The 27,179-nt window shown below is 41.5% G+C and overlaps 2 protein-coding genes across 2 annotated transcripts; both read right to left on the bottom strand.

Annotated features, from left to right (window-relative positions):
* Window positions 1–1,228: 1,228 nt before the first annotated feature.
* Window positions 1,229–5,978, bottom strand: LOC147644626 (uncharacterized). The gene is made up of 3 exons (XM_086826067.1): window positions 5,581–5,978; window positions 4,502–5,048; window positions 1,229–1,690 (listed from the first exon to the last, which is right to left on the bottom strand). The coding sequence occupies exon 3, from the start codon at window positions 1,556–1,558 to the stop codon at window positions 1,229–1,231; it is 330 nt and encodes a 109-aa protein (XP_086682193.1). The 5' UTR covers window positions 1,559–1,690; window positions 4,502–5,048; window positions 5,581–5,978.
* Window positions 5,979–25,811: 19,833 nt separating this feature from the next.
* Window positions 25,812–26,519, bottom strand: LOC147644627 (uncharacterized). Its single transcript, XM_086826071.1, has one exon. It carries the CDS (start codon window positions 26,517–26,519, stop codon window positions 25,812–25,814), a length of 708 nt encoding a protein of 235 aa, XP_086682197.1.
* Window positions 26,520–27,179: the final 660 nt, after the last annotated feature.

The raw sequence follows: 27,179 nt of genomic DNA on the forward strand, positions 1-27,179 counted from the left end.
TCGCCGATAACGTCAGGACAGGGTCCTGATACTAGCAGTAATACGTCGTCTGCGTATTCACCTTCTTTGGCTCCACCCATATTGAGTTCTACCATGTATATAAGCCAGAGTAGGGGCGATCTTCACAGTCGGCGTGAGGTGAGTAACACTCAGTTCGGCCTGCTCTTTAGCATAAATTCGATCCACTAATTGAACGTGCCTTCGATGTCTGGAAAGGCGGCCATCGTGTATTGCTTGTGTTGTAATGTCTTCTCGACTTGATGTGCAACTACGTGTAGTGCTGTTTCCGTTGACTTGGCTTTACGGTACGCGTACTGCACATCCGTAAGTCGATGTACCTCAAGTGACTCCCGGATGTGGACGTCCAGGAGTCTCTCTAGTGTCTTCAGGGCGAAGGAGGTGAGACTTATCGGTCTGTAATCTTTTGCCTCTTCATATTAAAGCCAGACAGAAGGAGACACATCCTAGTCTCCTTCTGTCTGGCTTTAATAATATGAAGATGACTTTCACTTCTCTTCACAAGAGCGGGATGTGCGTCAGTCTTATACAAGCTTCGTAAATGGCTTTCAGCCATCTACAGATGTTTTTCTGATTGTAGCAATGCCAGTATTATGCCGTCGCATCTTTGTGCTTCTAGATTGTGTTGAAGGACTTTTGCGCTCTCTTTGTCCACCACGGTGGTGGTACTGCTTCTTTTAGAATGATAGCTTACATGTCTCTTGGAAGTCGTTGTTCAGAATATTCGTGAGGTCTTCCACCTCCTTGTCGAGTGTCTTTGAGGAAGATTGTACCTTAATCCTTCTGACGTTTACTTTGGATTGAATAATTTCTCTGAATTTGTTCCAATCTGTCTTACGGGGGTTTCTTCTTGGCACTTGTTTACTTACTGGTGCCGTTAGGTTAAAGAAAATATATCTATGGTCTGAGAAGAAATTTTGTGTCGATACCCTCCAATTCTCAACTTTGTATCTACCGTGTGCGATTTGCAAGGTGAGCTCTAACAACTCTTCCCATACTTAAAAATTTTTCTTGCTACGAAAAATGAAGGTTGGCGTCTGTTTATGGGGAAGACAACGAATTTTCCACCCTTAAGCAATACTAACTAACGCACTAGTAGGTCGATTATATGCCGTATTTTTTTTCTCGTCTGTTCTCTCGTCGGAGCTGCATCTACCGATCGAACGCTTGGTTTCGATATAAATGATTACATACACCTATGCGCGCATAATTAGGCGCGAGCGGTCTGTTCCGAACCCCCCGTTGGAAGAGGTACTGCTTTAACTTCATCGGCATCGTGGGGCAGAACGGCTAGCTTGGCGACTGCCCTCTTGATCAGACCCGTAGCAGAACGGACCATGGCTACTCGGATGAAGACGTTCCTGCCAGGAATGATTTCCTCAATGCGCCCAAGCTGCCATTTCATGAACGGAATGTTGTCCTCCTTCGGCAACACTATGTTTCCAACCTTGATGTTGGACGTTTCGAAGCGCCACTTGCTCCTTTCTTGATGTAGGGACAAGTACTCGCTGCTCCACCTTTTCAAAAAGTGCTGCTGCATCTGGGTCACCAGTTGCCATCTGCTGAGGTGGCCTTCGCGAAGATGAGTCACGTCAGGCTCAGGAAATCGGCCTTAGCTGGAACCTTTTAGGAAGTGAGCTGGCGTTAGCACTTCCAGGCCATTCGCGGAAATCTCATAAGGTTCGCAATTCATCAAGGGTCAAGATAGAGCGTCCGACGACTCTGTCAAAATGATATCTTACCGCCTTGACCGCCTCCCATAAACCTATGAAGTGAGGGGCACGCGGAGAGATGAATTTCCAGTCCATCCCATCAGACAGACAGGTGGATGATATCTCGCTCACAAAAAATGCCTTTAACGTGGCAAACTCGCTCTTTGCACCGACGAAGTTTGTAGCATTGTCGCTCCAAATACTATGCGAACTGCCTCTAAGGCTAATAAACCTTCTGCGATGAAGGAATCGGTTGTGATGTCCTGGACGAATTCCAAATGTGCCGCCTTCGTGGAGAAAGAGACAAACACGGCGATATAACATTTGTGAGGTGATTCATGCCTGCTTTCCGCTTTGCAATAGAAAGGCCCATTAGTCCACTTCTGTGGCATGAAATACAGGATTAGGCCGTACTCTATCTGGTAGCAGGCTACCCATAACGTGCTCCCAAGTTACTGGCTTTATTCAAAAACATCGGATGCATTTGTTAACGACGCTAGATCCGAATTTGCGGCCTACAATTGGCCAACAACTTTGACGCAATGTGGCAAGCAATGCTTGTGGTCCTGCATGTAAATATTTTCTATGAAAATAAATGACGATCGCCCTTGTGACTGCATGATCCTTGGGTAACAATATCGTATGCCACATATCGTAGTCCAAATTTGAATTCCATTGAATCCGAGCTTTGGCCCCAGTGAGATCAGTTTGCTTTCCAGAGGACACGGCTTGCCCTGGCTGAGAACTCTATACTCCTAGGCAAAGTGAATCTGCTGGATGCTCCTCAGATGCAGCAATGTACCAAGATTGATCTCCTCAACCGAAAGAAGGCCTTTCAATGGAACAGCTTTGCCTTTGCAATTGGCAATGAAACGATGAATGTATGCAAATGGGCGCTGTAACTTATCAAAAGTGTTGTTGAACTTGCAGCTTGATAAAACGTCAATGCCAACGGCTCCAACTAAAGTTGCGGAACCCTGCTCTGGAAGATCTTTAACTGGCTCCAGCAGAGAGAGAGCCAATTCGATGAGCTTTGAAGCAGGAACGTAGGTCCGTTAGCCCAAAGGGAGTGATCCAGCAATTCTCTTGGAGTACATCCTCTCGACACGACCGGGCTTCAAATTGTCGGAACGTGATGCCAAGTCATGTCTTTCGTCATCTCCTGTATTTTTGCGATTCGGTTTTACACAAACACGTTGAACTTCCTCGGGGGCTGGCAAATCCATGTCAACACAATAGACGAGTCAGACCAGCAATGAAATGCGCAGTCGAAATCTATACTTTCCTTGACGTTTAATATAAGCTCAACCAAAAAAAGTACTGCTGAGAGTTCCAATCTTGGAATTGTCAAAGCCTTTAAGGAAGCTACTCTCGACTTGGCACAGAGCAAATGGACCTTTAATTCTCCATTAACCTCCGATCAAAAATATAAACACGCTCCACACGCTGATAGGATAGCATCGCAAAATCCATGCAATTCAACGGAAGCCTGTGGGTGCATTGCGAATCGTAGAAATTTTATGTTCTGGATAACTACCAACTGAGAGGTCAACTTCCCCCATGACGAAAGAATGGGCTCTGGCAATACGTCATCCCAATCCACGTTTGCACTCTATAAGGATTGTAGAAAGATTTTAGATTTTGTAATGATTGGTGTAAGTAGTCCAAGTGGATCATAGAATTTTTAAATTGTTGACAATGGAATTGGTTTGATGGGTCGATGAGTTGTCGGTATTTGAAAAAAATTAAATAGGAGCTGATCAGACGCCGGATCCTAGGCCAAACCCAAGGCCTTGGCGATGTCTTATCCATCGTGTTATTTTATTAACTGTTCCCTGTCGCAGTCAGACTCTCCTTCGTGAGCTCCTGCATCATTCGAATACCCTCTCGACAGTAGCTCATTTACCTGGCAACGAATTTCTCTCACTCTCTCCTGCTTTTGTACGCAATGGTGAGGAAGAAAGAACTGTGGTACCGAAGCTGCCCTCATTTACCTGGCAACGAATTTCTCTCACTCTCTCCTGCTTTTGTACGCAATGGTGAGGAAGAAAGAATTGTGGTACCGAAGCTGCCCTCGTTACACGAGACATGTGACCTAGCTCCATATATTCCCGTAAAAATGCTAAGTACTGAGTCTTCAAAGCTAGGCTTCCCAAAATCGCTTTACTGCGGCAGCAAGTGTGTCATCAGAATGATTACTAGGATCCTTGATGATGGCAGCTAAGACAGACTTATGAGTTGACGCACTCGGCAGCCCTCCAGACACGATCCAACCAAGTTTGGTGTTCTGAAGTGTTGGCAACGCGCTATCCAAATAAATTTGTCCCGTAGCCATTATTTCAAAAAAGAGGCCAGCACCAATTATAAGATCTATTTGATCTGATCGATTGAAGTGAGGATCATCGAGCGATATATTTTGCGGCATTTTCCATGATGTTGTATTTATATTGAAATGGGGCTGATAATCAGTGATACTATTAGTCACGACCGCGGAGAATAAGGCACGATAGCTTGCATCCCGGGATTGCGCCTTATTAAATTTCAATGAAGATTCACCAATCCCAGAGACTAATCTATGCGACTTTCGATGATTGAAATTTAGTTGATTTGCTAGGCGAGAAGTTATAAAGATTAATTGAGACGCCGAGTCTAAGATTGCTTGGCAAGGTATAAATTCTCCATTCTTATTTCTCTCATATATTATAGCGTCTGGAGCTCGTAGCTGAAGCAATAAATGTGTTTGAGCTATACCAATGCAGGGTTTTTCCCACCTGCTGGCTTGGGGTTTGCGTTACCAAGCCTTGATCCATATTTTCCATCATCCTACACCTCCTCTGCAAAAACGACTCCATAGAATCCCAAGTAGATAGATGGTTGATGGACAAATCCTCTTCCCATTCAAGCTTTCGTGCGACGATGTGAATCAGCAATCCATCCAAGATATGTTGCGTAGTGGCCAGGGTACGGATTGCTCGCAGATGCGAATTCATGCAATCGCTTAACTCCCGAAGACCCTTGACTGATCCCTTCTCGTTACCTTTTAACCCAAATATTGCCTGAAAATGTAGAACTTTATTATCGAATCTATTTGTGAGTAAATCCAAAGCCTTTTTATAATTGGCATTCGAGGGCTCAAGCGAACGTATGGTCTCTAGAGCCACGCCGCCTAAGCTTAACCTTAGATATTGTAATTTTTCAATATCACTTAGCTCTTCATCATTTCCGTCGACCGTGGTTAACGTCGCAATAAAGTCCGGCAAATTAGAATAGGATCCATGGAACCGAGCTATCTCCAGATATAGCAATCGAGGCTTCCTACTGTAGTATGCACATATATTGAATACCCACTGAACCAAGAGTACTTTACGGGTACACACTGTAACACTTTGTTGCAGTGTTTACATAATTTAAAGTCCCAGTCATAAACCTAAGTGGTCGAAATATGAACCAATCACTGGACATTGGCCCGCACACAGAAAGTGCAAGTGTCAGCATAAATGCAACACGAGCGGACCTCATGTATGTATGTGCATATATCTCCACGCTCCGAGCTAAGGGAGCATAGCTATGTATTTAAGAATTTACATAACCATCTCTCCGCTGCCGCTGTTGGCAGCGCAGCTACGAGACTTAAAGTTCCTTAGCTGTAAGACATATTGATAATGAGATACCATTATGAGCTAGGATCGGAATGAAAGGCTGCTCCGAAACCATACTGAAATAATTGAACTTATATGAAATAAAGAATATATATCTAAAACAAAAAAGATCAACCATCGTCCAATCATTTACTAAGGGACACGATGCGGAGATATACAGAAGAGTTATGGCTGTACGGACTCGTAAAAACAAAGAAAGATCCGGATGGTTAATAATGTCGATGGATGTTGAATTTGCAGCGGTTGCAGCCGGCAATTGCGATTTGCAAAGCGCCGCTAAACCTCGATTTATTTTCACCTTCACATCCATGAACGCTGTGGAGAATTTGATCCGATGGTTGCTCGCTAGCTCCGCAAAGTCCAATTTTTCCAGCTAAGTCTGTGCGGAATCAAAGTCGAGGTTTAAGGAATTAATCCACTCCAGTCACGCCAGTAATTCAGCTTCATCAAACTGATCTACAGACTCTGCGTTTATGTAATAGTTCATCGAGCTCAATTGCCGTAAAAGGAATTGGGCTTTGGCTCGGTAGAAGTCCACGTCAGTTGGCGGGTTGTTTTGATGCCGAACCAAGTTTTCCGTATTAGACATTTTTATTTTCTCACGCGACAAGAATTAAAATAAAAATGTCTGACCGCTTCAGTAGGTATGAACCCGTTTAATCAGCGTCACCGAGATGCAAAGGAACCTCAACAATGTTGTTGTTGTAAATTGTCTGCCTCGCAACAGAGGATATTTATGAAGCTTAAACGAGAGCCACCTTTGCAAAGCATTATAACTTGGCAAAACACAGCTTTGTTTTAACAGCGCGGTGTTACCGAAATTTGCTTGAAGCAAACCGATTTGTTTAAACAATATTAAGGAGCGAACACCGGGTTGCAGACTCCGAGCCAAAGAATCACGTCGGGGTCAACAAAATGTTTATGGCGAAGACATCGAATTTGCCATCCTTGAGCAATAATAGCTAATGCACAAACAGGTCGATTACATGACGTATTTATTTTCTTGTCTGTTCTCTCGTCGGAGCTGCAACTACCGATCGAACGCTTGGCTTCAATATATATGACTTCAATGTAGCTTAGCTTACATTGTAATGCGACTGAAGAAGAGAGAAAGAAGTAGACAACAAAGAAAAGAGCTAAAAGCGCAGCAGATGCAGCGATATAACTATGCCTGCGTAATTAGGCGCAAGCGGCCTGCTCTGAACAGCGTGTTACCTTTATTACATGCGATAACGTTTCTACATATAATATTTTTAAAGAGTGACTCACCTCTTTCGTTTGATTCTGAACTCCCCCAGAGTGTGTGCCTCGCATTCGCATGGCATTCAAGTACCAGGTTCGTCATTATTTTTCTGGCTCTTTGCAGCTGCTTGAGTACCGGATCAGGCGGAGCCTGCTCGTCATGGGCCATGTATGGCGATGCGATCATCACTCCGCTCCCATCTACTGCCACGAATCTGGTCCGGTGTGCTGAGATTGGGACAGAGAAAGACATTAAAAAGGTTATTTGTTACTATGCATGCTCTCGACCTACCTTCGAGTAAGTACATAGCCGTTTGTATCCTGGGATGCTTAGTCCAGCGACTTGCCCGTCGCCTGGTCGAAGGCCCTGCGGCAGGCAGCGCTGGTTGATCAGTAGGAGGAAAGTTTGGCTTACCTTTATCACCTGTTCCGCTCTGAAGATGGTCCAGTCCTCTTTATGGACATCCGGGTTTTGGGCCTTTTGTGACATCTGATGACCCAGTGCCCCCTGACCACGTATAAGGAGTCGAGGGAGGGGATGGGACCGGTCGGCATGCTAACCAACCTGTCGGTTAACCATTTCAGCCAACTTGGCCTCCATCTCCTCCCAATTCTAATCTTAGCCACACATTCCGCCAGGAAGCTCCTAAAGAACCCGTTGTGACATCTGATGACGCAGTGCCCTCGGCTTGCCCTGCGGGTTCTTCGCCCTCTTAGTGCGCTCTGACTCACTTCCTGTGACCGAAGGGTTCGCCCTTTTGTATTCCTTACATTCCGCTATCTCCGCAAGGAATTTGGCTTTGTCTTCGGCGTCCCGGGGATCAGTCATGCCCTCAGCCCCGATCTTGGCTATCCTGACGAGTACAAAGCGGACTGTGTCGACATTTTCGCCATCTCAGAGGTGGTGCCAACTGAGCCCCACATGTGTAATTTGATTACGACTCTTTTTCGTTGGTCTCCGAAACTATATGAGATGCCGCGACCAATCTCGGCCTCAGCATCTCCTTCTCGTCCATATTTAACTGTGTTTGGGTTTATCCTCTCTCGGGACTTTTGAAGCTCGGCGTTTTGTGTCCATTTTTCATTTATTTTGGCCCGCTTTGCTCGATGTGGCAAGCGCCGCGGGCCAGAGGGGTTGTGGGTCTTTGAAGGAGTCGACTGTGGCCTCGCCCCTAAAGTCCACTTACGACCCAAGGTTGTCTGACCTTGGGAATGATCTGTTCAACACAACTGAAACTACCCCTCCTCCGAGTATTGTCGCACTACCGATGGTGCATAAAGTTACGGCAGATGACTCGGCCTGTGTAAACTATCGGCTGACCGCTAAGTGTAGAGTCGCAACAATAATGGTAAATCTAGTATTTTATCTTTTTTACATGAAAATGAAACTGACCCAACAAGTTAGTACTTTCCACGTCAGCGCGGATTATGCTACAGTTGGCGCTCGATGGCTTGCCATACGGCGGCAGGGATTAGCTACATCGATGGTGTTGCACCTCCACCCGACCAAAATGGGCGGGTCTCTCCCAGCTGTAACGGTCTGTGTCGGTCATCTGGAGGTTAATCCGAGTCGTGGATCCCAACCGACCGGCAGGTTTCGAAGGAGTGTAGTATGCACACGTATTGTATACCCACTGTACCAAGAGTACACACTGTAACAGTGTATACATAATTCAAATGTAGTGTCATAAATCCAAGTGGCCTAAATATGAACTGATTGCTAGTGCTAGGGTCGGCATAATTGTAACACGTACGGCCCACATACCCTATATACCCCTATATACTTAAGCATATAGCTTAAACATAGCCGTCTCTCTGCCGTCCGGGGGCAGCTCAGCGACGAGACTTAGCCTTACTTAGAATTTAAAAGAATAGTGAATCAGAAACGATATAAACTTTGGAGCGGCACCATTGCTGCTCCCACAAAAACAAACAAGTTAATACCAACACAAAAACTTATTTGAAATTACTTTATGGCGACCCTTTGAACTTACTTTATGGCGACCCTCTGAACATACTTTAGGAGTCTCTGGACCTCCGGAGTCAACTGCGTCAGGAAATTACCTGTTAATTTCTGGACCCGCGCCAGTACCCGAAACTGTATTCTCTTTCGAGGACGCTCTCTCCAACACATCGTCGTCCTTCTCTTCAGTGCTGGCTGAAACCTTATGGTTAGGTGTTAGTGACGTGATGGAAAATATAGAATAGAATACGATAAAATGAAAGACCGGCATGCTGCCCGATTGTTAAATGGGCAAGGATTAAGATTTTTACTTTGTAAAGACTATCTACGTTAGAGATTAGGTTGTACAAAAAATTTTAACTTGCACATTAGACTCTAAAATATTGATCCAATTCAAAGGATGTTCTACTTTCGCGATGTACTCAGGGTAATTAGGATCTTGTGTTTCTAAACGTAATGAGGAAATTCAACTGACCAAGCCAGTCAGCACTTTCCACGTCACCACAGATATGGATATTAATAGGGGAAGGATTTGTATGGTTGGCTAAGAAATGTAAGTTAATTAGGAGGAGTCTATTAGAAAAGTACAGTAACCTTTGGTCTGCATCATAAATTAAACTGCGATGCGCTGGAATAAAAAAAAATGTTTTTTTACGATTCGATTCATTTGACGCACTAAAGAAATATATAAGGACTTAGGTCACGTCCGTGGCTCTATTAACAATAAACGTAATATAATCGATCCAGATTAGGATTCCAGTTTAGGATCCAAGCGGATGCCCAAATCACCAACTAAATTATTTTTTCAAAGAGCAGCAGTTCAGAGCATATTTCGCAAGGATGGGAACAACACAAGAAAAGAGCAAACATTAACAACAATCCGAAGAGAATCTGTTTAAAAAAATGAATCGGCAATTGCCTGATTATTATTAAAGTTTGCATTTAACAAAAATCAAAGAAGTTTTTTTTAGGTTTACGCTTCAGTTTAGTGATAACAAAATTATATTTTTACAGATATATCGGAAGAAAAAATAATAAGGATCTCCGGTTTTAAAAGCCCAAAACTCTTAAAATTTTGAACATCTTTCTATATTCCCATTTTGATCCATCACTTAAATTTTTCCTCCCTAAGTATCTTTCGGTGCTCGAAATGGTGATCAATAGGTTAACTATTAAAAAAGTAAAGTAATTAGTATTTACCTCAATTTAAACCGCGTAGAGCGAAAAGTAAAAAGTTTTTTTGAACCGACTCGATGCGTTTACTATGGACGACATACACAAGGCTCAAAAATCAGCATTCATATTCTAAGTTAGGACGAATAAAAGAGGTATATAAGGATTAAGTAACATAAAGGTTATTAAATACTTCGTTCACCGTTTTATAAGTCCAATAGAGCATTCCCCATAGAAGTTTCGGGTTTTGAAATCGAGTTTCCTTACGAGGAAAGAATGGCTAACAAAGTCAAAAGCTTTACTGAAATCAGTATAGATTATATCTGTCTGAAAATTATTTTGAAACCCCTTTATAATACAGAAAGAGAGCTCCAAAAGATTTGTTCTTGTTGATCTTCGTTTAATAAAACCATGTTGACACGGAGAAATAACTGAAATAACTTCAAAGGTGCTGCAAGTGAGGAATAATTATATTTTCGAATAGTCTATGGATAGCCGACAATTTAGAGATTCCTCTATAATTTCTGGCATCCAATTTGCTACCCTTTTTGCGGAGAGGAACAATAAACGATTCCTTCCAAATTATGGGAAAGTGGGAGATTTCTAAGGATAAGGTAAACAATTTCAGAAGGGAATATCACAGGGCGTGATAGGCTAGGAAAAAAATTAGGTTATGTAAGTCGTAGGCATAAGTCTGGTGAAAATTTGAATTTGTTTGTTGTTAAAAAAAATGCGAAAATTGATGTGCTATTGCCTGATCATTATTTGCGGTAATATTTTCAAATGAAAGCGAGGTAGGATTTGTTTTAGGCTTACGTTTAGTGTTAACAAAATTATAAAACTGTTTTGGGTCCTGTGAGAGTTGGGCCGTACAACGAGTTAAATTGATTTTATAACACTGCGCGTTCAGCACGGTAAAGTTTGACCGAGCTGATAATTTAGATGAAAGGGCAGATTGAGAACCGGTGAATTTAAATTTAGCATACAGTCTAGATTTTTTATTTTTAAGTCGGCTCAACTCTTTAGTAAACCACGGCGGTTTAATATAACGGAACACATTCAGTAAAAAATGAATTCATGGCACTGTAAAAAATATCCACGGCAACTGCCATATCAGTGCACATGTATAGATCGGACCAATTGAACTCGTTTATAAAATTATTCAGCCGTTCAAAGTACGTCAGAAATATTCTGTACGTCACACCCAATATCAAGAGTCACATCGAAAGTTGGATGATAAGGATCTACGGGCTGCGTAAGCCACCCTGGCTAATCTAACTCAATGGGGATCAATAACAAAAAAAAGATCGAGCGAGCTCTGTTAGGAATATCGTAGTTGGTTGACTTGAGGCTGCGAAATGACTAGCAAGCCAGCGATAAAGTCATGTTTTGTAGAAGTTTGGAGAGTATTGGTTAAATTATTTGTGCACCAAATAGCCCTAGAGATATTAAAATCAACAAGGACTACCAACTGGTCTCTATCAAAAAATCTACTGGAAACCATCTGAATATCGGAAAGGAAAATAAATAGGGAGTTCCGACAATGGAGGAATGTAGGAACAGGTAATAAAAATTGAGCTACCACTGATAGATAGCTTCACACAAAAGGATTCAACATCGTTGCATTCCTCGAAAGTTAATAATTCTGTCGTCAATGAGGAGTCCACCCCTTCAAAACTTGAATAAACTTCGGAGCGCAGAATCTCCGGCTTTAACCAGGTTTCTATGGGCACAGTTATCTGAAAAGCAAACGAAGAGCTATAAAATACAAGTCAGGGAGTGGGTTAGTTTTTTGGGTCGGGGTTGTTTAGACGTAAAAGGCCATCATTGAAATCTATTGATATAATTTGCAATGCCAGCGAAGCTTTAGGTTTTCCAACATATTGTTTTTAACTTTGTGTTGGTTTGTTACTCGACCTCTGGGAATCCGAGTATTCTTGAATATTACCTTAGAAATTTCTAGAGATTCTTTGATTGACTTTCTTGTCGTGGCGTCAGGTTTAGTTCTAAGAAATTGGCTTACTTTGCTTTAACGTATCCTTTTTCCGACGTACTGATACTAAAACTGAGAAAAGCGTTTGAATGGTTCTTACATACTATACGAAAAACTCGCTCCTTGGTCCAAGACAATCCGGTGTTAATTGAATTGAACTACGTCAAGAACTGTAGTGATAAAATCTTGGACCTTATCTTTGCGTCCGAGTTCGCCAACGCCCTTGTCTCAAGAATTGACCCGATCTCCTATCCTGAAGATGCTTATCATCCCACTCTGGAGATAATTCTTCAAGCGTCGTCTCCTTTACTTCCTAGTCCAGAAGTTGAACCGACAACTTTTCGCTGCTTCCGCAGAGCTAATTTCAATGGCATTAACTCCTATTTATCCCTAGCTGATTGGACTTTTTTGGATTCTCTAGACGACCCCAATAACATGGTTATGCGCTTTTACGATATTTTATATTCTGCCTTTGACATTTATGTCCCATCCTTTCCTTCACCTGACGCGTCTTACAAGCCCCCATGGTTTTCTCGTCGACTATCTTACCTTAAAAACTTGAAGTCGAGGCTTCACAAGAAATTCACTAGGACTGGGTCACAGGTGGACCTTTCTAGATACTTCTCGCACAAAATTCTTAGCCCACAACTCTGTATGCTACAGAAACCAACTAAATCGGTGTAGGGATGAGTTCCAGGCTAATCCTAAGCAATTTTACGCGTTTGTAAATTCAAAACGAAGATCCCAAAATTTTCCTTCTTGTCTTCATCTCAATACTGAGTCCGCGTCTAACGAGCCTGATATACCGAACCTGTTCGCAAAATTTTTCCAGTCTACGTACTCATCCATTGGCTACAATACAACCTCTTCGTATCCTTATTCTCTTCCACTTTCTAATTCCATTTTCATGCCCGCTATTTGCGAAGACGATGTTTTTCAGAACCTCAAGACACTGAAACCTTCCTTTTCTTCTGGTCCTGATCGCGTTCCTAGCTGTGTTTTGAGACACTGTGCTGGTACTTTATGCCGACCTCTGTCAATTCTTTTTCAGATGTCGCTTCGTCTTTCATTTTTCCCTGAAAGTTGGAAGGAATCTTTCATCATTCCTCTCCATAAAAAGGGCAGTAAATCTAATATCGAAAACTACAGAGGTATTGCAAAGCTTAGTGCTATTCCAAAGTTGTTCGAACTTCTGATTACTGCGCAGCTGCAGCACCAATGTCGGTCAATTATGTCCCCCTCTCAGCACGGCTTTATGAAAAACAGATCAACGTCTACTAACCTTCTAGAATTTTGTGCTGTCATTAGAAACGGTTTCAAATTAAATTTTCAAACAGACGTTATCTTCACCGATTTCAGCAAGGCTTTTGACTCGGTAAATCACCTACTATTACTTAGAAAACTTACGCTTCTTGGTTTCCCTGCTTTATTGACTAACTGGATTGCAACATATTTATCCAACCGTAGTCAACGTGTTGCCTTTAAGCGCTCTCTCTCAAACCGTGTTTTTGTTTCTTCTGGCGTTCCTCAAGGGAGCCATTTTGGGCCACTTCTGTTCGGCCTCTTTATCAATGACTTGCCTGAAGTGGTTCTACACTCAAGTGTGATGATGTACGCAGATGACGTCAAACTTTGTTTGCCATTGACGAACTCTCATTCACACAACCTTTTGCAAACTGACCTTAATAACATGCAATCCTGGTGCATTAATAATATCCTCTTTCTCAACAACTCCAAATGCAAATTTATGTCAGTTTACCGGAAGAATTGCCTGCTCGCCAATTACTCTATAGGTGCGTGCGATCTTGAACGCATTTATACGGTAACAGATCTCGGAGTCCTATTTAACCATACCCTTAATTTTAATGACTAGATTGGTCTAATTATTAGTAAAGCTCGAGGGGTTTTCGCCTTTGTTAAGCGATGGTCAAAGGAGTTTGATGATCCTTACACATCAAAACTTCTTTATATCTCACTCGTTCGCCCTATTCTTGAATATTGTTCGTGTGTGTGGTCACCTCAATATGCGAAGTATCAAGACCTTATTGAATCTGTTCAGAAACAATTCCTTTTGTTCGCTCTACGTGGATTACACTGGGATCCACATCGTCATCTTCCATCGTATGCCGACAGGCTAAGACTTTTAAGCCTTCCCACCCTAAAGGATCGTCGAACCTGCCACGGCGTTATCTTTATACTTAAGCTTCTCAATGGTCAAATTTGCTCCACGTATTTATTAAGCAAATTACGTCTCGCAGTCCCTGTAAGGCCTTCTCGTCATTTTCGTCCAATAGCCCTTAACGTTTGTAAGACGAATAATGACGAGCATGATCCTTTCCGTGTTCTATGTTCCATGTACAATAAGTACTATTTTCTGTTACATGTTGAATTGTCCTACGAGTTAAATGTCCAAAATCTGTTAACCTACCTATCCTTACCTCTGCCAACCTGATGTGAGTCGGAGCACATCGTTAAAAAACACTCCCTTTTGTTGTGCAGAGGTAAGGGTACAATATAATTTTAAGAATGGCAGTTCATTGCTATTTTCTTTTATAAATAAATAAATAAATAAATAAATAAATAACACTGAATAATGATTTTCCTTAAAGTATGTGCAATGCGCTACAGGTCGCAACTATGTTTGTTGGGACTGTGTTGTTGTAATTCAGCTGGTTGTTGGTATTAAACACCTCTTTCACTTGTTTGGTTCGTCCAGAAAGACCCTTGACTTTCTTATGCCGAACCCGATCTAGCTATTGGAGGAACAGCTGACTCAACTCCATATATTTTACAGTCTTAATAATTCCCCAATCCTCAATATGGACTTTCGGATTCTGAGCCCGCCTGCAAGCGATCACTCTTTCATGGTTAGTTTGCTCTTTCAACAACCAAAAGCATGCTCTGGGTTTCCTCTCTCTGGCTAATCCTAGCCACACAGACCGTCAGGAAGCTTTCACATAGTGGCACCTAATTACTACTCTGACGATTGATGAAGGCTGTTGCTTTTGGCTGCGAGTCCTACGCTTTCTCAGGATCGTGCTTGGCCAAAGACTTCCTCTTGGCTATGTTGGCTGGAACGAAGCGGACTATATTGACCGTCAGTCATGGTGTCCCGCATTGGAGTCAGCAGCTAGAGCTCCGAAGCTGATATTTAATCATATTTGCTCAAATAGACAAGCGCAGTTAGTCAGAGAAGGTGTGGAGCTTCGTCTTGGGCTCGCTCTAAAGTCAAGCCAACTTCTTTGAAAGGCTCCACTATATTGCCCGCCCGTACAATAATAAAATCTATTTTCTGTGGTAACACGGACCAAATCTTAAATATAATGGTTTTACTTTATGGATTAATCATACCCAAATAACTCTAGCGTTCAATAACATAAATTAAATTTTCCCAACAAAATTTTTTTTTGCTAAATTTTCATATTTACCTAGTTACAGAATATTCGTTTTAGTAATACGTGCCTTAAAATTTTTCAGATGAAAATGGATTAGTTGCCAATCCCCAAGCATCTACAAGTAGCTCTACTCATGTTCATTATAAAACTGAAAAAAATCCGATCTTCAAAATAAAAAACTCTCAAACTGAAACCTCGATACATCAAGACAAAAGCCTGCAACTAAAGAATACATACTTTACTCGTTCATCACAACCCAAACGTCGAGACTTACGCCTTCATCCTCATGCTGTTCGAACTGGTGATTATTATATGTTTGAAGAGTTCGAAGACGATGATGATATGGATGTATATGAAGAATATGATTTTTTAGAGAGAGAAGATTATCGCGCTCGACAGATCCGTCTATCCGTAAGTTCCAATCCACTATCTCACGCCACGTATAATTAAGTTATATGTAAGAAGTTCTATTTTATACGCATGCAGGGTATTATAATTTCAGTCAAAAGTTTGCAAGGTACCTCCGACTGTATAAAGTATAAATTTTCTTGATCAGGATCAACAGTCGAGTCGGTGTAGCCATGTCCGTCTGTTCGTTTCTACTCAAACTAGTCTCTCAGTTTTAAAGCTATCTGAATAAAACTTTGTAGTTAGTCTTTTATATACTCCCACTCGTATATATGTCGAAACTGGCCGGATCGGACGACTATATCATATAGCTGCCATAGGAATGATCGGAAAATTTTTACAAAAAAAAAAAATTATAACATTTTCAGTTTTCAACAGAATTTAATCAAATTTGATACATATATAGCCATTTTGTTATACTCTACAATTTTGTGTAAAATTTTATGAAAATCGGACTACTATATCATTCAGCTCCCATAGGAACGATCGAGATATAATAATATAATATATTAATATAAAATGGCTATACCTCAAATTTGATGAAAATCTGTTGAAAACTTAAAAAAGTGATAATTTTTAATTAATTAATTATTAATTAAAAATATATTAGCCATTTTATATTAATATATTATATTATTATATTTTTTGTCAAATTTCATGGAAATCGGACGACTATACCATATAGGTGCCATACAAACGAATGTTTGATGTAGAGGAAAAATGCAAATCTGTGAATGTAAAACTGCAAATATAATATGTGTAGGTGTATGAAATGAAAGCAGGTATTAGTTCGTGGTTTTTTAACATAAATATATGAAATTTATATTGTATTAATTCCTAATCATCGAAGTTCTATCTGCAAGGTTATATAAGCTTCGGCGTGCCGAAGTTAGCGTCCTTTCTTGTTTTTTTGTTTTACTTTAATTTTTTAAATGTAGTTCGCTTTCACTATTATAATTATCAGTCGAGCTAAGTTTGAGCGAACGGATAAATAGATAAAACACCTTTGCAAAGATCAAGAAATTCACCAGCGCAAATTTGTTTTAAACCATATCTATCCGGAATTTCAATTGATTCCGGTTTTGCCTTCCAAATATGTTTGGGGGTTTTCGAGGAAGATATAAGCATCCATTGAAGATCTAATTGGTTTTTTGCATGAATAAAAAATACATATATTGAAAATGGCTAACTTTCATATTATATTTTACAACAACAACAAGAAAGTAAGCCTACTTCGGTACTCCGAATTTGTAAACCATACTTAATACTTAATATAATAATAAATAATAATAATTTGGACGTTAATGCAATACGGACAGTACATACAAGTGGCCCGTATGAAACCAGGCACGTACCTGTTGGGTTGTTGGCGCGAAAGGAAAAATAAAAAAGAGGACGAGGAAATTAACTACTGTCATGCTGCCAAATTTTTTGCATAAGTAGGATAGAATTAATGTTTTTAGTTTCGGAAGGCTCTCGACGTTAAAGATTAATGTGTAGAAATCATTATAATTTTCACACAATACTCTAAAAGGTTCATGTAATTCAAAATAGGTTCTTCAGTGCTGCAACACTAATGGGATATAAGATCTAGTATTTTTACTTGGTACATGGAGGTTGAGCTGACCCAACAAGTCAGCACTTTCCGCATCGCCATGTATAAGGTTAAAAATAAAGGTTATCCCTAGCATCGTTCTTCGATTGGCTAAGGACGGCAAGTTTATTAATAGGAGTCTACTAGAGTAGGAAGGTAATCTTTGGTTTGCATCCCAATTTAAACCGCGTAGAGCGAAAAGTAAAAAGTTCTTTTGCACCGACTCAATGCGTTTACTATGGACGCCGTATTGAGGGCACCAAACGCAGCATCCATATTCTAAGATTTGACGAACTAAAGAAGTATATAAGGATTTAGTAACATAGGGGTCATTGAATTCCTTCGACCACCGTTTAATAAATCCAAGCACACCCCGGGCTCTATTCACCAAGGTCCAAGCGGACACCCAAATCGTCAACAGTATTAATTCTTTCCAAAGAGCAGCAGTTCAGCGTGTAAGTAGCAAGCTTAGGAACGACACGAGAGAATGTCATTAGCTTTCATTTCGAGCCATTTAAGTTTAATAAGTTTACACGGCACCAACTTTGAAAATTAGTATGATCTGTTTGTACTCTGGAGTTAGTCAAGACTTTGGGCAGGTCATTTATAAATAATGTAAATAATAAGGGTCCCAAATGGGTTCCTTGCGGGACGCCAGATGTAACCCTTAGAATATTGGATAAATTATTCTTAAAGAGGACCTTTTGCATCCTGCCATTCAAATAACTTGAGATCCAATTAAGAAGATCACTTGGAAAACCCATTGAATCGAGTTTTCTAACGAGGAGAGATTGTGAACCATTCAAATACTTTACTGAAATCAGTATAGATTACATCTGTCTGACAATTATTATGGAAGCCCTTTAAAATATAGGAAGAGAGCTCCAAAATATTTGTTGTTGTTGATCTTCGCTTAATAAAACCATTTTGACATGGAGAAATAACCGATCTACAAAGGTGCTGTGAGGGGTGATAATGTTTTCAAATAATTTAGGGATGGCCGACAACTTAGAGATTCCTCTATAATTGCTGGCATCCAATTTGCTACCTTTTTTGTGGAGAGGAATAACAAACGATTCCTTCCAAATAATGGGAAAGTGGGAGCTTTCTAAGGACAAGGTAAACAATTTCAGAAGGGGATAGCACAGGGCGTCGGAATTTTTATTTTTAAGTCGGCTCAACTCTTTAGTAAACCACGGCGGTTTAATCGAGCTTGGCGGATAATATAACGGAACACATTCAGTAAAAAATTAATTCATGGCACTGTAAAAAATATCCACGGAAACTGCCATGTCAGTGCATATGTATAGATCGGACCAATTGAGCTCGTTTATAAAATTACTAGCTGTACCCTGCCACGTTTCTCTGTGGCATATTATGGTTAAGAGGGCACTTCTGAATACATCAAGGTTCTGGCAAAATCATCTTCCTGGCATAAGGTGAAGAAGGCAGTCAGAGTTGTCGCTGGCCGATTCAGGACTCTTTCTTGCACATTTTTTTCTGTGAAATAGACACGTTGACCATTCTCCAAATGGACTGCCACGTTTCTCTGTGGCATATTGTGGTTGAACGCATAAGAAATAAGTCAAACAAAAAATAATCATTTTCAAATTAATTTAATTCTGTAATACTTGTTGGTATACAATATTCTTTGTTTCTCCATTCTCCGCGTAAATATAAAGACTTTTTGGTTTTCCGACTCGTGAACACGCAACATATAATTGTCCGTGTGAAAAACAATCTTCATCCAAATCCAGACCACACAACTCCAGAGATTGACCTTGAGCTTTATTTATGGTCATTGCAAACGCCAAACGAATGGGAAACTGCAATCTCTTGAACTGGAACGGTGTATCTGTCGGGATCATAGGAATCCTAGGAATGAGGACATCTTCACCTTTGAAAGGACCAGTTATGATCGTTGCTTCTACTATGTTGTTCATCAATTTCTTGACTGCAAGTCGCGTACCGTTGCAGAGTTTCGGCTGTTTTATATTCCGGAGCATGATAATCGGCACACCTATTTTTAATTTCAATATGTGTGGTGGCATTCCAGGCAGATCAAGTGAGTTTAGAAATTCATCTGCTATAATAATAACTGCTTCATCTGCCTCCACAACGGTATCTATCGACTTATATGTAATTTCGTCAGTTTCTATGCTTTTTTGGATTACATGATTGAGCTGGTAGACATCTTTGTTCTTGGCAGCGAGAATATCTCGTCCACTGAGCCAATCGTGATTCCTATAATTTATTCGGATATTGGGGAACACTTTTTGGATAAGTTCTTCCTTCGGTGTAACTAAATTACAGAAATTCCCGGGCAATACTATTTTTCTCGACGTCTCATTGACTGGCAGCTTTCCGTTCCCAATGTCCCGTAGCTGTCGTGAGAATACGTCGGCTGAGTCATCGTTCTGTAACTGGACACGCATATTCGTACGTACATGTTTCCACAATATAGAATATTTCAGGCAAGCATTTATCTCGTCAGCTGGTGTCGATCGGGAAATCACAGGCAACGTTTGTCTGAAATCCCCTGCGAGCAATATTAACGCGTTCCCATGCATTGCTCTCAGCCGCTCAGTCTCTCGGAAGGAGTCCCGTTCTTCGTCAGTCATATTCGTAATCTTACGTCTTTTTGCTTCTGTATTGCGAATACAACGACCCAATCTCGACTTTTTTGGTGGCATGACTTCGTTTCTTACTGAACCTGAACAAAAAATAAAATTTGTATCTCCAATTTCTTCTTTCAATATGTTTTGAATGTTTGACAGGAAATGCTTTGATTCAGCTGGCTGCCTGTAGAGGGCGCAGTAGTAGGGGCACGGGGAAACGCTAAAAAATAGATATATTCGCAACCGCAGATAAGCTATCAACATCAAAAGTAGTCAATAACCGAGCTGGAACCTCAACGCATGTTCTCTAAAAATTTGGGCTTAAACGGTTCAGAACTTTTCGAGTCTATGAAGGATGTAGACACGAACAGAGCATTTTTATATATATAGATTCAGCCGTTCAAAGTCCGTCTTGTGAAAACATAGGACTTTATTGGCTGGACGGTCAGAAATATTCTGTACGTCACACCCAATATCAAGAGTCACATCGAAAGTTGGATGATAAGGATCTTCGGGCTGCGACAGAGGCGCCACCCTAGCTAAACTGACTCTCGCAAAATCAGAGACGAAGCAAAGATCAAGCAAGCGCTGTAAGGAATTTCGCACATGGCTGACTTGAGGCAGCGAAATGTCAAACAAGCCAGCGATAAAGTCATATTGTGTCGGTGTATGGAGAGTATTGGTGGAATTATTTGAGCACCAAATAGCACCAGGGATATTAAAATCTCCTAGGACTACCAACTGGTCTCTATCCAAAAGTCAACTGGAAACCATCTGAATAGCGGAAAGGTGATTCCAATAAATAGGAAGTTCCGACAGTGGAGGTATGTAGGAACAGGTAATAAACATGGAGCTACCTTTGATAGATAGCTTCACACAGAGGAATTCAACATCGTTGCCCCCTCTGGCTCTGAAGCAAAGATCAAGCAAGCGCTTTAAAGAATTTCGCACATGGACTTGAGAACTATGAGAAATCCACCCCCGCGTCTGATAGGGCGATCTAGCCGATATACCGTGAACACAGCTGGAAAAACTTCGGAGCTCAGAATTTCCGGCTTTAACCAGGTTTCTGTGAGCATAATAACCTGAGATGCAAACGAAAAGCTATCAGAATACAAGTTAGGAAGTATACTACGAAAGCCTCTTGCATTCTGATAGGAAACACCTAGGGAGAAGGTTAGTTTTTTGGGTCGGGATTGGAAGACGTAGAAGGCGCAGTGGTATGATCAGGCCTGGAAATAGTTGATCCTACAGGCCGCTTTTTCTTTTTCTTCGCCTCGAACTCCTTAACAATGATGTACTCTGGCCTGAAGTTGGGAGAGCAAATAGTGTTAAAGAGCTCGTTAGGGACATTTATTTTGAAAGATGAAATGTCCCTTGCGTAAGAAAATTTGAACTTTTCGACCTTTATCTTAATTTTTTCGGCTCTGGTTTTGCCTTGTATAAAGGCGAGAACATCTTCCGATGTTTGATCAGGGGAGAGCCGCGAGACAAAAATATGTCTCGTCGGTGGAACCGCTATAAGGGCCTTTGGCAAGGCAGATTGGTTATCTGCTGTGCCATTGTCGGCCGGTATTCCGGGCTTAAACCCCTGGGCAGATATATCGTTAAACACGGGACTTTGAGGGGTCAATATTTGCGACCCCCCAGGGGACAAAACAGAAATCACCGGCGGTACGGCCACTCCCGCTGCACATTCGGGTACCGAATCTTTTCTAGCGCTCGATCTCAGCACTCTTGGAATTAATGCTGAGGTCGAGGACTGTGCCGAGGGAGGCTGCTGCTGAGAGCCCGTTGCAGGTAGTTGGGGTCCGTCTACATGCTGCCCACGAATAGCAGATTTTTTTGCGTCTAGGAGACTCATTTAATAGCGTAAGGCTATTAAATTGGGTGTCCAGCGAAAAGAACATATCAGGAGTTTCTCCCTTTCTACATCGCGACAGGCCTCACAACAGTAACGCAGGCCGATGTTTTTTTTTACATCGTCCACCGTCCGAGCTGCAACTCCAATGCACTTGGCGTGCATGACGTTGTCGCACAGCCAGCAGCCGATTGTAAGATCACCTGCAGCAATTGTCTTTTTGCAGGTTTTGATGATATAGACAATATTGTAAGGACATTATAAGGACTTACCACTGTACTTGTACATGAAAAAAAAAAAACAACAGAGCTATGAAGAAAGAAACGAAGAGTCACAGTGAAAGCGAGAGAGCGGGGGAGCGTATGAGATTAGATAAGATAAGAAGTGCAGCGGCACAGCTAAAGCGAGAGAGTGAGAGAGCGTAGGAGATAAATTCTTGGACGTTGATGCACTAAGGTCAGTACATTCAAGTGTCCCGAATGACACCAGGCACGTGCCTTTTTGGGTTAGGTATTAGTAGGCGCGATGGAAAATATAGGACAGAATACGTGGAAATTGACTACCGGCGTGCAGCCAGATTGTTAGCTTGCATGCTTACTAAGTGTGTTAGTATTAAAGATTTTAATTTGGGAAAGGTATCTACGTTAGAGATTAGTGTGTACAAATCAATATAATTTGCACATAGCACTCTAAAAGGTTCATGCAGTTCAAAGGAGGTTCTACAATGGTGCAACACTAATGGGATATAGGATCTAGTGGTTCTACATGGTACATGGAAATTAAGCTGACTCAACAAGTCAGCACTTTCCACATCACCATGTATAAGGTTAAAAATAAAGGTTATCCCTAGCATCGTTCTACGATTGGCTAAGGACGGCAAGTTTATTAATAGGAGTCTACTAGAGTAGGAAGGTAATCTTTGGTTTGCATCCCAATTTAAACCGCGTAGAGCGAAAAGTAACCGACTCAATGCGTTTACTATGGACGCCGTACTGAAGGCTCCAAACGCAGCATTCATACTCTAGGATAGGACGAACTAAAGAAGTATATAAGGATTTAGTAACATAGGGGTCATTGAATTCCTTCGACCACCGTTTAATAAATCCAAGCACACCCCTGGCTCTATTCACCATAGACGAAATATGATCAATAAAGTCAAGTTTTGGGTCCAAGCGGACACCCAAATCGTCAACAGTATTAATTCTTTCCAAAGAGCAGCAGTTCAGCGTGTAAGTAGCCAGCTTAGGAAAGACACGAGAGAATGTCATTAGCTTTCATTTCGAGCCATTTAAGTTTAATAAGTTTACACGGCACCAAGTTTGAAAATTATTATGATCTGTTTGTACTCTGGAGTTAGACAAGACTTTGGGCAGGTCTTTTATAAATAATAAGGGTCCCAAATGGCTTCCTTGCGGGATGCCAGATATAACCCTTAGAACATTGGATAAATTATTCTTAAAGAGGACCTTTTGCGTCCTGCCATTCAAATAACTTGAGATCCAATTAAGAAGATCACTTGGAAAACCCATTGAATCGAGTTTTCTAACGAGGAGAGAATGGTTAACGGAGTCAAATGCTTTAGTGAAATCAGTATAGATTACATCTGTCTGACAATTATTATGGAAGCCCTTTAAAATATAGGAAGAGAGCTCCAAAAGAGTTGTTGTTGTTGATCTTCGCTTCATAAAACCATGTTGACATGGAGAAATAATCGATCTACAAAGGTGCTGTAAGTGAGGGGTGATAATGTTTTCAAATAATTTAGGGATGGCCGACAACTTAGAGATTCCTCTATAATTGCTGGCATCCAATTTGCTACCTTTTTTGTGGAGAGGAATAACAAACGATTCCTTCCAAATAATGGGAAAGTGGGAGCTTTCTAAGGACAAGGTAAGCAATTTCAGAAGGAGATAGCACAGGGCGTCGGCACAATACCTGAGCACACAGCCAGGAATTCCGTCGGGACCTGGCGAATAAACAGGCTTGACACGATGAAGATCTAAAAGGAGAGAGCTTTCGTTTAGGCTAGGACAGAAATTAAGTTTGATTTGGGTATGTCGTAGGAATAAGTCAGGTGTAAATACAAAGAGCTTGAATAGGTTGTTTAAAAAATTTGCGAAAATAGTTCGGCTATTGCCTGATCATTATTTGCGGTAGTATTTTCAAATGAAAGCGAGGAAGGATTTGTTTTAGGCTTACGTTTAGTGTTAACGAGATTATAAAACTGTTTTGGGTCCTGTGAGAACTGGGCCCTACAACGAGTTAAATAGTTTTTATAACACTGCGCGTTCAGCACGGTAAAGTTTGACCCAGCTGATAAATAATATGAAAGGGCAGATTGAGAACCGGTGATTTTAAATTTAGCATACAGTCTAGATTTTTTATTTTTATGTCGGCTCAACTCTTTAGTAAACCACGGCGGTTTAATCGAGCTTGGCGGATAATATAGTGGAACACATTCAGTAAAAAATGAATTCATGGCACTGTAAAAAATATCCACGGCAACGGCCATGTCAGTGCACATGTATAGATCGGACCAATTAAACTCGTTTATAAAATTATTCAGCCGTTCAAAGTCCGTTCTGCGAAAACATAGGACTTTATTGGCTGGACGGTCAGAAATATTCTGTACGTCACACCCAATATCAAGAGTCACAGCGAAAGTTGAATGATAAGTATCTTCGGGCTGCGTCTGAGGCGCCACCCTTGCTAAACTGACTCTCGCAATATCAGAGACGAAGCTAAGATTGAGCAAGCGCTGTAAGGAATTTCGAACAAGGTTGACTTGAGATAGCGAAATGACGAACAAGCCAGCGATAAAGTCATGTTGTGTAGGTGTATGGATAGTATTGGTGTAATTATTTTAGCACCAAATAGTCCCAGGGATATTAAAATCTCCTAGGACTACCAACGGTCTCTATCCAAAAGTCTACTGGAAACCATCTGAATAGCGGAAAGGTGATTCCAATAAAAAGGAAGTTCCCACAGTGGAGGTATGTAGGAACAGGTAAGAAAAATGGAGCTACCTTTGATAGATAGCTTCACACAGAGGAATTCAACATCGTTGCATTCCTCGAAGGTTAATAATTCTGACGTGAGTGAGGAGTCCACCGCTATGAGAACTCCACCCCCGCGTCTGATAGGGCGATCTAGCCGATATACCGTGAACACAGCTGAAAAAACTTCGGAGCTCAGAATCTCCGGCTTTATCCAGGTTTCTGTGAGCACGATAACCTGAGATGCAAACGAAATCCTATCAGAAAACAAGTTAGGAAGCTATACTACGAAAGCCTCTTGCATTCTGATAGGAAATAGGAATAGGAAAATAGGGAGTAGGTTAGTTTTTTGGTTCGGGATTGGAAAAGTTATTCCTTCAGGCTGTTTTTTCTTTTTTTTGCTTCGAACTCCTTGCCAACAACATACTCTGGTCAGAAATTGACAGAGAAAATTGTGCCAAACGGTTCGTTAAGGACATTTATTTTTAAATAAAAAATATACCTAGCGTAAGAAAAATAAACATTTTTCACCTTAATCTTTATTTTATTGGCTCTGGTTTTTCCTTAAAAAAAGGCGACACAATTTTTTGATGTTTGAGCAGGGGAGAGCCGCTAAACAAGTATATGCCTCTTAGGTGGAACAGCTATTAGGGCTTTTGGCAAGGCAGATTGGTTATCTGCCGTGAAATTGTCGGGGCCTACAGCCCTGGGCGGATACATTTATAGTTACAGGGCTTTGAGAAATCAATATTTGTGACACTCCAGAGCAGAAAATAGATATCACGGCACATTCGGCGCCGAATCCTTTATAGCGCTTGATCTCCGAGCTCTTGGAAATTGTCGGAGCCTAAAACCCTGGGGGATACCATACACTTGGCGTACATGATGTTGTCGCACTGCCAGCAGCCTATGGTAAGATTACCTGCTGTAATGGCATTTCTTAGGGTTTTAAAAATCAATTAAATACACAAATAGAAAAACTACACACGCGAAGTCAACGGGAAGTTATGAAATACAAGATTGAAAATTTAAATGAGTATTTCAAGTCTACCTCTAGAATCCCTACTCACTTTCTTCTTTTTCTGATTGATCTAGCCATTTAAAGTTAGCATAACGCAGTGCTTCATTGCCATTTATAGAAATTATTAGCATTCTATCTCCTTACTCGAATCAAAATCTTTAAGATATTTGTGGCACCTTAGCAGAGAAAGCCGCTGTCGCTTGCCACATCCTGGGGGTCTCGATCATCAGCGGCACCAGCGTATCCACCCTGCTCTCTGCTCCGGCTACCTCCTCCAGGGCGGCCCTCTCATCGTCGAAACGGCGGCACTCGAACACTACGTGGTGCACATCCTCAGCAACTCCAGATCCGCACTCCGGGCAACCATCCTCATCATCATGGCCGAACCTCTTGATGTAGCTACGGAAGCAGACATGTCCGCTCGAAACCTGGGTCAGGTATAAATCCACCTGCCCAAGCTTCCGCTCCATCCAGGCCTCGATGTTGGGGACCAGCCTGTGCGTCCATCGCCCTTTGGACGATGGGTCCCACTTCGCCTGCCAGCTCTCGGAGCTCCTTCTTCTGGCCGCACTTTTCGCCTCGGGCTTAGTTACGCCTCCCGGTCCTTCTACCTTCTCGCGGACAAGCTCCCTCAGGGGGACCATGCAGGCTATCACCAGAACGATGTCGTCCGAAATCGTCCTTGCACTTGCCACCTTAACAGCGCACAATCTGTAAGTGGCCTCAACGCCCCGCACGTAGGTCTTCGTCTCGGCTACTTCCGCCCACACCGGCGACGCATACAGAATCTGAGAAGTTACGACGCTCGTCAGCAGCTTCCTGGTGATCTGCTTGGGCCCTGTTGTGTTGAGCAGTATGCGGGCCATAATATATATAGGTGTTGATGGATCTGTGAAAATTACTGCTAAGTAAGTGTTTATATTGGGCTCAAATCAGCTCAAAAATAAATAAATATGCGTATGAAAAAATTAAGTCGGCCTTTTTCTGTCGACCTTTGCACTAAATCTGTGTGGTCCTTGGATAAATGGGTGGATTTCAATTGCAGTTGGAAAATGTTTTGTAAACGAAATGAATTTAGAAACAATTTTGCTGTGGCTTATAGCATTTATTTTGACAAAATTTTGGAAGTCGAATAAATAATATAGGAACAATTTCAGAAATGAATTGGTCTTGATTCAAATTAATCGGTCTTGGATTAGACAATCTTGCAGAGAAGTTTGACAATCTGAGCTTCCTAAAATCTCCTTGTATGACTGGCAGAAATAATGTAAATATCACTAATCTTTTGCGGTGGAAGATGGTGCATGCGTGCTCACTAGATATACAATCAAGCAGAAGACATCCTCTATGGAGAGAAATGGAGAAGGACCTAGGTCTGAAAACCTTTGTTGACGCCGCCCAGGAACTAACGCTGGACGAGTCTGAGGAGGAGTAGTCAACCCGTCAAGTGGTGTTAAACCCGGTACACCTAGTTAAAGAAGGGGAGGAGCACACCCTCGTAGGCTCAACCTCGTCAAACGTGCTAG

The sequence above is a fragment of the Drosophila serrata genome, unplaced genomic scaffold (assembly GCF_035046125.1).
Source record: "Drosophila serrata isolate PLE 108 unplaced genomic scaffold, ASM3504612v1 contig_128, whole genome shotgun sequence".
NCBI lineage: Eukaryota > Metazoa > Arthropoda > Insecta > Diptera > Drosophilidae > Drosophila > Drosophila serrata.

Bases quoted from the DNA above. Each gene is read 5' to 3' on its own strand.
- LOC147644626 (XM_086826067.1), bottom strand. From the start codon at position 1,558: ATGCAGCAGCACTTTTTGAAAAGGTGGAGCAGCGAGTACTTGTCCCTA.
- LOC147644627 (XM_086826071.1), bottom strand. From the start codon at position 26,519: ATGGCCCGCATACTGCTCAACACAACAGGGCCCAAGCAGATCACCAGG.